Source organism: Pleurodeles waltl, chromosome 12, assembly GCF_031143425.1.
Source record: "Pleurodeles waltl isolate 20211129_DDA chromosome 12, aPleWal1.hap1.20221129, whole genome shotgun sequence".
Classification (NCBI taxonomy): Eukaryota; Metazoa; Chordata; class Amphibia; order Caudata; family Salamandridae; genus Pleurodeles; species Pleurodeles waltl.
The window spans coordinates 278,707,142-278,719,559 of NC_090451.1; the positions used below are offsets into that span (position 1 = coordinate 278,707,142).

General features: G+C 39.4%; 1 protein-coding gene across 2 annotated transcripts in view; it reads left to right on the forward strand.

The window, feature by feature from the left end:
- The window catches only part of PHAF1 (phagophore assembly factor 1), a 262,744-nt gene that overhangs the window by 203,830 nt on the left and 46,496 nt on the right, over nt 1-12,418 (forward strand). For both annotated transcript variants that reach the window (XM_069216171.1, XM_069216172.1), the window contains 2 exons: nt 6,572-6,654; nt 10,457-10,500. In XM_069216171.1, the coding sequence (XP_069072272.1) occupies nt 6,572-6,654; nt 10,457-10,500 (127 nt within the window). The remainder of the gene's footprint in view (nt 1-6,571; nt 6,655-10,456; nt 10,501-12,418) is intronic.

The window sequence follows — 12,418 nt, forward strand, 5'->3', positions numbered from 1 at the left end:
TCCTGTCTCACTTTTTATTATACCCTGGGACTTTCCTTCTGAGGGTGCCTGTGTCTCATTCATCTGAAATTGTCTTCCGAAGTTCAGGCCACTCCCTTTGGTAGATTCTTACCAATGCTCTTCTCTCATCCAGTAGAATGGCAATGGCTCACCCAACTGCAGGGAGAGTCTAAGCAATTCTAGGGCAGCATGGATTTTACCAGACGTTTGACGTTCGGATTGTGGGAACAGTCATGAAGATATTGGAGATGATAGCATCTTGCATTCACTTCGTCCAAACACAGCACTAGACATAAGGACCTCCTCTAGTGAATAAGCAACCAGTGGTGACAAACAACAGGAAGTTAGGAGGAGCTAGGATTTGTAATGACCAAGGTCTGCAAGAAAATGAGGATATTGAATACAGCCAACATAATGAAGTGGTGTGGGGAGGGGGCCCATCTCTTCCTCAAGACACCTCACACATGGGCCAAGTAGCAGAAATGGGTCCTGCCAGAATAAAGGGGTTGTGGTCAACGCAGGAAGCAGCAAACACATCAACTATCAGGAATTTAAAACCATTTTTCAACCACAAAGAAAGCCTTTAAAAATCAAGTACAATAAAATAAAAAGTCCTCAACAGGAATGGTATATCCCAACAAGCATGAGGCCTTGGTATCATACACATTATCACAACAGACACAAACCTTCTGAAGGTTGGCCACCGCAAGAACCTTTCACTAGCTTCATATCTTGTCCTAGGTGTAGAAAACACAAAGGCTGATGAACTAAGCTGGGATAAAAGCTTCTCTTGTGGTGGGACTTACAGCAAACTGTAGCAGACACTTTCTTCTAGCACTAGGGAGTGCCTCACATAGGCCTTTTTACAACCACAGAAAACACAAAATGCCAGTCCTTCCTATCCAGGCATTACCACTCTGTCTCTGGAGAATGCCTTGTTGTTAGACTGGAACAGGATACTTGCGTACACTTTTCCCCTAATACTGTTGGGACCAAAATTTCTAGAGACGATCAGAGTGTGCGACATGACTGTGATTCTGAGAGCTGAGAGCTGACAGCCATGGTTCTCACACCTACTACATCTGTCAGGAAGGCAACGTGTCAAAACTACCCTAAACAAGAAAACTCTAACCATGCAACAGTTAAGGTTTTTTTCCCAAACCCAGGGGAGCTACAGCTGAGGGTGTGGCTCCCGAGGTAGCTGAGTTCCAGGTTCTGCTCTTACAAAAGGCATCATTATGTATCATTAAAGAGGTACGGAAACCATTCACTAGAATATGTTATGCCTTGAAGTGGAAGAGCTATATAAACTGGTGCCAAACAAATTTCAAAACATTTTTACAGCATGATGCGGTCATAGTCCGGTACCTCACACATCTGATACATGTAAACTGCTGTAAACACCAGTAGGAGTACATTTGTCAGCTATTGCAGCTTATTTGAGAGGGCTGCAAGCTAAACAGATTTTCTCAGTTCCATTAATCAAAAGGTTCATGTATGGGCAGAAAGACTCTTTCCTGTTAGAACAGCACCTACTGCTCAGTGGAATCTCAATTTGTAACAAGCTGGATTAATGGAAGTGCCTTTTGTATCAATTCATAAGGCCACACTTAGACACCTTACTTTAAAAACAGCCTTCTTAGCAGCTGTCTCATTATTAAGAAGAGTAAGCAGGAGACTTTCAGATTCATACATAAGGACAACGTGGTAATGAGACTCCCACAAAATTCTTACGAAACGTCATGTCACTTTTTCATATGGATCAGGTTATCATCTTACGTTTTTCTAAAGGCCATCCAATGCTGCTGTGGAGCACAGTGTTGCACACACTGGATATCAGGAGAGCCATATGAATTATATATAACTTACCAAAGACATCAGGAAAACCAATCAATTTTCTGTAGAACATTTGGTGCAGGAATTAGGGGCAGCGGTAACAAAAACTACTATTGCTATATAGATTGTTCATACTACTGAGATGTTATTCACTTCATGATGAGTCTTTATTCACCAAACCAAAGGCACATTCAAGGCTGTGAACTCCTTTATGGCCAATGTTTCCATGCAGCATATATTCCGAGCAGCTACATGGTCTTCAAAACATACCTTACAAAGGCATTATGTACAGACTTAGTCATGAAAAGTGTCCAGCTGTTTAAGCAATATTAAAAACGTCTTTTGGCTTCCACACCCTCTTCTAACTCACCTTGCCTGTAGAGGTATTGCTGCTACATAATCTGTGTAAAGCATGTGAATCTAGAAGAGCTTTCTTGATGCAAAGGAAACCAGCTACTTAACTGTAATTCTGGTTTTGCAGCTTGACTCTCCTCTAAATTCACATGCAACACTTCCGTCTTCCCATTCACGGAGGTTTGTGGAAGGGAAAGAGGGGACATACACCTAAGATTGTGGGATTTTTGGGAAAGGGGGTTACACAAGGGAATTGTGGGAATACAGTCAACCTCATGCAAGAGCTTTGCTCACAAATTGATCAAATGCTTATTAGAAAAACTTCTGGTCCCAACCCCTAGATGGGACTTGTGCAAAGCATGTGAATCTCAAAGAGTTTCAAACTTAAAACTATAATAGGTAAGTAACTGGTTTCTTCTGAGTAATTGAAAAGTGTCTACCATATTGTCTTGGAAGAATGTGTGCTGAGTTGCTGCAACTGTACTCCCCTTAATATTTGAGGGATGCAAACTCTGCAGAGGTATAGTTACTGGTGAATAGCCTTTTCAAAGTGCTACCTGACTTGGGCAATAAACGTTGGCAATGTACTCCCCCTTCCTTGAAATATTTGTGGGATGCAAACTCTGCAGAGATACACTTACTGGTGAATAACCTTTTCAAAGTGCTACCTAACTTGGGCAATACCTTCCAAAGACATTATGTATAGGTTTACAGTCATGAAAGGTGTCCAGCAGTTTAAGCAATATTAAAGAAGTCTTGCCTTGCACTCCCTTCTCTAACTCACCCTGCCTGTGGAGGTATTTCCACTACATAATCTATGTAAAGCATGTGAATCTAGAAGAGCTTTCACGCTGCACAGGAAACCAGCTTCTTAACTGTAATTCTGGTTTTGCAGCTTGACACTTCTCTAAATTCACATGCAGCACTTCCGCCTTATCATTCAAGGAGGTTTGTGGAAGGGGAAGAGGGGAAAAAAAACTAAGATTGTGGGTTTTGGTGGGGGGGTGTCACATCAGGGCATTGTGGGATTACAGTCAACCTCATGCAAGAGCTTTGTCTAAGTCAGTGCTCACAAACTGATCAAATGCTTATTAGAAAAAATTCTGAACCAAACCACTAGACGGGGGAATTGTGCAAACCATGTTAATCAGAAAGAGTTTCAAACTTAAAACTATAATAACAGGTAAGTAGCTGGTTTCTTTTGATTAATTAAAAAGTGTCTACATTATTGTCTTGGAAGAATGTGTGCTGGTTTGCTGGCACTGTACTCCCCTTCCTTGAAATATTTGAGGGATGCAAACTGTGCAGAGGCACAATTACTGGTGAATTCCTTTTTCAAAATGCTACCTGACTTGGGCAATTAACATGTTTTAAATTGGAGTTAATGATCACTAATTTTCTGTGAGTTTAGCCTGTGTTTAAAATATTTCAGCATGAATGTTGTGTGGTACTCTAGACACTGAATAGGATATTACAATTTTCACAAAAATAATTTATTCAATATGGATAAGGCTACATTTGGCTGAATTAGTACATTCTATGTGTACACCAAAATAAGTTAATAGAGGGAAAAGGAGCATCTACAATATTGCATGCTGGCCTTGCTAATACCTACGTTGGACCAAACCATGGATCGTTTTAATTGAATAATGTAACTTTTCCCATGAACAAAGTATTTACCAGTCTCCTCTTCTTGTTTCACTGTATTTAAATAAATAATATGTTACACAGCATTTGTCTGATGATATGCTACTTTTGAGAAACAATTTTCAGGTTCTGACAGCAGGATGAGATAGTCGTTGTTAATGCTGCCAGTGCCAGTTCTATAAATCATAGCCAGCATACACAAGGGATCTATTTTGTGAGGTTACATTGTAATTTTTGATGATTTCTGCTCTGTTGTGAATGTCTCTTGCCAGATCCCTCATTTGAGGATCTTACCAGGGGAATGAAGTGGGCCGCTCCTGACTCCATCTCACCTGCCTTGGACCACGAAGATGGCATTTCCGATATTTGTTCTAACAGTTGTTAGATTCCCAATAATTCATTTTAGGTGGAGTGAATACAGCGTCACTAAGAAAGGTTCTGACTTATTTGAAGAAAGTAGGATATGTTGCCGTGAAGGTAGAATATTGCCCTTGTGGAAATCTTCTAAATTTCAATTTAATATATTGTGATTACAATCTAGTTGGTGGTCCTTCTCAACACCACAGACTACATTGATACCACATTCAGTCTTTTGAGCTGCTACTGACAGGATTTATGTGTCGTATGTATTGTCTCGTGTAATTGATGAATATGGGCCTATTTCTGTTAGTTCCGCTTGACCTCTGTCCTGAATGGGATCCTCCAGCTTTCAGGAAAGTTGTCTTCTTTCTCACAGACACCAATTAAGGTTGACTATTTATTTCTGCAAGTTATGTTGCCTTACGATCCACTGTAAAATAGGATTTAGTTTCTTTCACGGTCTTTTGGCTCCATTTGTGATTGGAAAGTATCAGTCACTCTGCCGAGAGGTTCAGTTTTTCCATGTCTGTACCATTCATACAGTTTGATTCAACCCAAATCAAATGAATAACCAATCTCCTGTTGGCTTTTTCTTGAACACTCTTTTCACTGTATTTTATGTTAATGGCTATCTTAATTCTGCCTTTACGAATGTGTTGTAAGTATCATAGCCTTGCCTTCAAAGACATTGTTTTTATGGTCTGAAGTGTATGTTGTGAAAATGAGTCCATATTCTAGTTTGAGATGGGGCTAATGGAATGTGTTAGCAGGTTCTTGTTAAATTTTACTCCGCGTGGTAGGATTGTAGCGGTCATATGGGGCATTTTCTGTTTGTGATTTTAAATCTTGTAACCCAAAGTTAACAATTGTCAATAATTAACTCAAATAAATAAATTGAACATGGTTTAAATATGCAATGCTAGTTTGTATACATTAAAATGTTTTTAGTAGTATATCAGACAGTAGTGATTACTAGCAAGAGTTATTGTCTCACCATAGGTCTTTTGTCCATAGAAACTAGCAGATGAGAAATTCTAGATCCCTTTTTTAAGATTTTACATCTTAGTGATTCAAAGTAGCGGTTGCGTGACTCTGGCACAAAAAAGAATTGACAAAATAAAATGCTAATAAAATGGAAATATTTGTCATAACCCCTGTTAGTCAATCTTTATATCAGATCATCTTTTTGTGTGCATTCATCTTTATCACTGCTGTTTGATCTTTATGCATCAAATCACCCTTAGAGATGATGTATTTGTGAGTTTAAGGTGATAGTTGGTGGCATGTGATATTGAGTTTGTTTCTGTTTGTTTCCTATAGTGCTGTCTTTATTACGCTGTCCTCATTATGTACTGTTGGGTCCAGGAACTCCACCTTAGTTAAGGTCAGTTTGATATCTAGTGTATTACAGTTCTTGAGTTCAATATAGATGAAGGACTGTGGGAAGAGTTTTATTCAGTCCTAAGCGACCACATTAGGTTGACAGTGTCTCTCAAAGGTTGTTATTACAAAGGCTGGATTCTATGCCCGCTAGGGTTGTGAGTGTTGCACCTCTTTTCTTCAGAAAATGTCTGGTATAGAAAAACTTTGTTCTCGGATCTTCAGCTAGTGTGCATTAATGGAAATGTGTTTTTCATTAGATTGGTCCCCTGTTTAATTTGAGCATTTTATCCACTTGAGTTAAGTTTGTCAAATACTGATGTGTAGTCAAAACGCAGACAACAGTAGTGTTCTGACCATTGTGTCACTGTACACACATCAAACACTATGTTACACAGTCCAAACCTAGGGAACACAAAAATTAAAACTCATCTAGTTATTTTGATTTGTCAGTATTTTAAAATCTGTGGTGTATATATCCCATCTAGTTTGTTAAATGAGAGCATATCATAGGGCGGTGTATGATAAGTGTAGTGTTTCACTTAATCTGATACCAATAGTGGAATCCACTCTTGTTTATACGTGATTATCAGGCCTAGTCTTTCACTTGTCTAGCTGAAATATAACTGCAGTCTTCTGTATTGTTTTCTCACTGCAACTTGGTTGACCTTTGAAGTCCTGAAAGATTTTGCACTAGGTGATCCCTGAATCTTAGCAGTACCAATTGGTACATTGGTGGATGGGAGGGGATACAAGCATTAAAGCCTCTTTCAGCATGATAACATCTGTATATTCCATGTTTGCTTATATCAGTGCAGTTCAAAGTAATTTATTGTTGTCTGCCCATCTGGCTAATGTAAGCAAAGTAAAATGCTTGTAATAGAAATCACAACAATGCAAGTAAAATTCTGTGCAAAACGAAATCCCTTATAAACAGGGTAAAACTGTATTCTGTTATTCTTTTTTTTCAAGTCTCTATCATTTTCTCGAATAGGATATTCTTTTTGATGCAAATACACATAAGGTGAAGAAATTTGTCTTGCATACCAATTATCCTGGCCATTACAACTTCAACATGTAAGTAAAAGCTGTAGAGTAAGTTTAGCTCATAAACATTGCAATGGTGGTTTAATTTCAGGGGTGTTTGTAAAATAGGACTATTATTTTATCATGCTCATGAAATGGATTTTGGAAAGGGCATCACAGCAATGGGTGGGGGGAATTTTTTTTTAAGAACTATTATTTTCATGTATTTATTCAAACCTGCTCATACACGTGCCTGATTTCTTCACCTCTTACCTCAGTAGTTGTATGCATGGGTGTTTTCTAAGTTTGGTCTACTTCATAAAATGCTTTATAAATCACATCCAGACACCTTCTGGGTAACACTGTCTAACAGGTGACACATGATTGGGTAGGACTTCATGGAAAGACTCTTCTTACTGAGATCCGTACAAGAGAAGAATAGTTGTATTGGCTTGGCAGACTGTTTCTGCATGCTGGGGCGTATTGTGGAGGTGTTTAGCATAGCGAGTTTATACAACAGAAAATTTAGGCCATTACCTCACCAGGGACACATAGTGCCATGGGGACGCAATGTTTTTTGCATCCGCTTTTCGCTCCTCCCGGGCAATGTGGTATTGCAGAAGGGGCTGCAGATGCTTATGCAATCCTTTCTGTAATACTGATGCTGTAATACTGGTGCACATGTAGCGTCAGTGTTATTTCCAGAGAGCGTCCTATCATTTGCATGGGGGTGTGCCCATGCAAATGAGTTAATCACTTTACCTGTACGCTCATGCTCTATTATGGACGCAGAGGCAAAAAGGACCCTTGGAGACGCACCAGTGGTGCACCCAAAACAGCGGGGCACTGTCAGTGTGCTTTCTTGAGCCAGCCCCCTGGGCTGGGAAAATCGAGTCCCACAGAACCACCAGACATCCCGCTAGACCTGCCAGCTAGGAGATCTCTTGCCCCCCTTTTAAGTGCAGGTGGCATGTTGCCTGCACTGTTAAACACGCAGCAGCTTGTAAACAGCTGCTTCATATTTCTTTCAGTGTGCTGCCCTCAGGACAGTCCCAGGTTTGCAGCTGCCCTGAAGGCAGTATGTTAATTGTAATAGGGTTCACTGTTCTGTATCTGTCTAACGCACCTGTTTAATGGTGTGCCAACGCACAAACAAGGACAGTACCCCTTATCTGTAATATGGGCCCATATGTGACCATGTATTCTTTGGGAAAGGGGCTTTTTTCAATCTGCCTCAAAAACTGTTGCAGCATTTTATTATCTACTTAGAAAAGTTGTTTGCCTCCAATTGGAAAAATCCACTAAACTGCCCTGAACCAGGCACGTTATGAGGTCTCGCATGCGACAGCGCGTCCACAGCATGCGCTCTTGCTTGTGAGTGGGATTGTTTACAATAAAGGGCTTGGAGTCTACCCACTGCTTACTATTCATTAGCATCAGTCATTCTTCTTTGCTGCCTCCTAATTGGCCAGCTGATGCTGGGCAATTCTTCCTTTACTTACTGTGGAGCATGATCCAGGGACAGATTAATTTAACTTAATTAATGTACATCCACGATCGCTCTGTGATTGAGATATGAGTTTCAGTAGGACGCTTCCTCAGTTTCCAGTTGTCATGCTGTTTTCTCCAAACACTTTTTTGGACATTGTGTATGCTTCTATTTTTTGTTTTAGTCATACAACTAAAATAAAATTAAATTTTACGTTGAGTGGATTAAGCCATTATATCGTATAAGTGCCACACTAATAACACATTTGCACCTTCATGATGTTTGCCACTGCACGCCTATTTTCAGCCATTCATCCCCTTTATGCCTCATACTTTTGAGTTGATTTTAAGTTTGGTTCCTTTGTTTTAGTAACTTACACCCACAACTTCACTACCCTACGCTACTCCACTCTACACCTCTCAACTCTACACCACTCCATACTACTCCACTCCAGACCACTCTATACACCTCCACTCGTCCACCTCCATTTACGCCTCTCCACTCTGCCATTCTCCTCTCTTTGCTGCCACTTTCCTCTCTTCACTGCCACTCACCTCACTGCCAACCTGCTAACTTTTAGCCATGTTACTATACAGCATGGCTAAAAGACATTATCAAAACCAATAGTTTTGCATAGCTGAGACCTATTGTCTTTGCCAGTGCTTGTTGTTTTGGTGAATCGTTTTGGATCATTAATTTAGTCGTAAAATCATGGCAGTATCACTTCATTGACTTTGCACTGCAGGCGCGCATTCTATTTTATAAAGTCATAATTTTTCCAAGCCATAGCTGAATTAAAAGTGTGCTGCGGTGCTTGATGAAACACTCACTCCTTCATAGTAACTCTACAGGACATTGCCACACTTTCTAAAAGGAGCTTAGCAAAGAGAATTAGTGTTGTGCCATAAATGAGAACATTGGGCATCGGGTGTTAACGTGCATTACCGTGTTGTTTATATGATTTTAACTCTTGTTTTGAGATGACTAGAGAAAATTATTCCCAGGATTTCACACATTGAAATTGTGCCACAATTAGACTGGTTATAAGGAGGGCAGGCCTATTGATGTTGCCACTCCTAACATTGCTAATAACTTTAGTAGCCAGAAACTTCAGAAGATAGGACTGCAGTACTTGTGGTGTTCCGCTTTGCCTCCACGGGGACCTACAACATTGGAAATTATTTCACAAATTCTGATTATCTCGACAGATTGTAGTGTAATTCTGTGTTTTCAGGGCTTGTCACACTTGGAAACCCCTTTATTTTTTACCTGGTGAAATCTCCAGTGTAATGGAAGGGAAACGGCAGGAATTCGGTAATCCAGCTGAGCTAAATTCATCATTTATTCTCAGTTTCCTTCCGGATCGCACATTCCTCCCAAATCGTAATGGCGCCATTATTGTTTCCCTAAGCTTGACTCTCTCCATTCACATTTTACAAGTGCAGTGTGGATACAGTTATCTAGTAGACGTTCTGTTTCAAAGACTGAGATTCATTTTGAATTTGTTTTATTCTGCATGTCTTTCACAAGTCCTATTGATTGTTTTGTGCCCCAAGTCACAAAGAAATCATCACAATTGTATTAGTTAGTCAAGGCTAATCCTATCACCCTACCCCCCTCCAAAGTAGATTTTCACATAAAAGGTGTTTGTAGTTTCCCATCAAACATAACTGTCCTCTGCACCTAATTTTCAAACCAGGTAGAAAAAGTTACCAAAAGTGCACTCAACTCAGGAAAAAAATTGAGGAATAACCCCATCTAGAAAAACATTAACTGTTAACCCACAAATGTTGTTGATTCAGCTTTATGCATATATAGCAAATTTCATCCTTAAAGAATAGATAATCTCTGATCACACCTCTAGAGACTAATCTATTCTGATGTCAGTTGTGCAAAACCACAGGTTTGGCTGGCACCCTTGTTCTCGGCATAAGGGAAAAATGCTGTCATGTCATAGTTTCAGTATTGGGCATATTCCTAGTGGTTCAGAACACAATGATCAAACTACGAAAAGGTATCTATAGTCTCCTACAAGGTGAAACAGTCACCATAAAACTGATCACTGTTCTGGTCCGTCATCTCCTAAAGTAGCAGTATAGCCACCGTATAACATTTAACATATCTCTGGTTGCTGTTGGTATGCTACCTGCATGGTACAAGTGTTCCCAAGGGATCTGTGTGTATTTTTGCTAAAGATCAAGAAAGTTTCCCACAATTTCAGCAGCGGACATTTGTCTGGGATGTGTGTTTTTCAGGCTATCTCTGAAGGTGTGAACATGCTATTTCACATGATTTGTGGTTGTCAGTGCTTCCCTGTCGTTGATCACTAAACTATGCATTTTTAATAATTTTTCTTCTTTTCAGTTATCATCGTTGTGATTTCAAGATTCCGCTCACTATCAAACGAGGTGGGTGGATGTTTTTGAATACTCTATTACAAACCATGATTTAGAGTTGTCCAGTTAGAGGGACCACGTTTTCAGTCAATGACAGTTTGTTCATATTCATACAGGACAGAATGGTAGAAGGCTGTGAGTTTCAGCACAGTTTTGACCTTTCACCTTGTGTACTGGGTTTGTACATACTCTGATGGGAGGGATGTTTGACATTACCTGCTGGGCCACTTGGGAGTAGCTGTCCGCCTGCCCTTGGTTGAGGGTCTGCACTGTTTTACCAGAGATAAATGGCCCTAAGGAATCTCTGAGGGCACAGAGGGTTCCCCTTCTGGAGCAAGAGGACAGGGCCCGGTTGATGTGGCCAACATCGGTTCTTACTTCCCACGCAATACTTACAATATATTATTTGTGACAGATAGTATGTTTGTACACACACGATATTCTGAATACAACCCAAATGTGGGAGATTTAAGGTTGGCGATGACAAGACCTCGGTTTTAATTGCATGAAACACAGAAGCCGGGGGCGACAGCAGTGTTCTTTAAGAGATTAATGAAGACACACAATAGAGTAATTACTTTTAAGCTTAAATACATTTAAAACAAAGCATAACATACTTAAATCATGCGGTTTATTTTGAAAGGAAATTACCATGATTACTGTACAAGACGCTGCCAAAGTAACCTAGTTTAATAATCAATCCCAAATATATGCTGTTTTAAAATAGGATGATGGCATCTGGATAGAAAAACCTTTACCATAACCCAGTGCCAGGAATACGTAATAGATCCATGAATGTATGTAATTCTGAAACAGAATTTAAATTGCCACAACTTTATATAATTGTTGTGTTGTTAAATACGTAATTTAATCGAAATGGCATTTTGATATACCATATGCTTTATACTCTGAGTGTGCAGATATCATCTTTCAGGACCGAACTCTTCTGTGTGAGTGTCTATAGAAATGGTACAGGCTACTTAGACTGAACAATTTATATTAATATTACAAAGGAAGAAATGTATTGGCGGAAGCGGTGAGCAGATTTTAAAATTATTTCAAATACGTTATGTGCTTGATTTTTGATGATTTTCAGCATCTGCTTGAAAATTGTACTCGAGGTATGACGTGACATACCAAAGTCGCAGAAAATACCTGCTCGTTAGTGTCCTTTTCTAATCTCACCCCTTTTCTGCCTGTAAAAATGACACAAAAGTATTATAAAAACCAAAATGTGCGAAATATGTTAAACAAAAAAACGATGTATAGGTGAAAATATGCTTGAATACATATATATTCAACATATTTTAATTTGTACATGAGGATTGCATGGCTTATTCAGCCGTAAAGCTCCTCTGACTCATCTTCCCTCTTTTATTCTAGCATCATCATCCTCTGTGTGTCCCAAACTCGCTTAAATTATATTCCTGGTTATGCTTTTTCTCACTCCTCAGCATCCACTAAAGAATGGCGTGCTACAGTTTGCTAGACTTTACCAAATTCATAGTGATCCTATGAGCCCAGTTGTCATTATGTGGGTTCACGATTACTCTATATCATTGGAAGATTAAGATGTCTTCTAGAGTCCATTCAGATCTTCTTGATTGAACCCTCTAATGTTTTCATGCTGGATTTTATATCCCCTCCGAAACCAACCTTTAATCATTTGCAGAATTTTAGTTGAATTGTCTCCAAACAGGGGCTGTGAAAGGCAATAAATGCATGCTTATAATCATATATTTGAATGTGATACTTCTAGTTTCACAATTTGAAGGGCCACTCTTTGTGATGAAAAAACATTATTTTATATTCTTGGTAAAGAACATTGAATTTGCACGCTAATGTATCTTTGACTCAGTTTTACCATCTGGAAAAAAGATGACCACAGGAAATTACTATTTTTGATCTAGATGATGGGAACTTGATAATT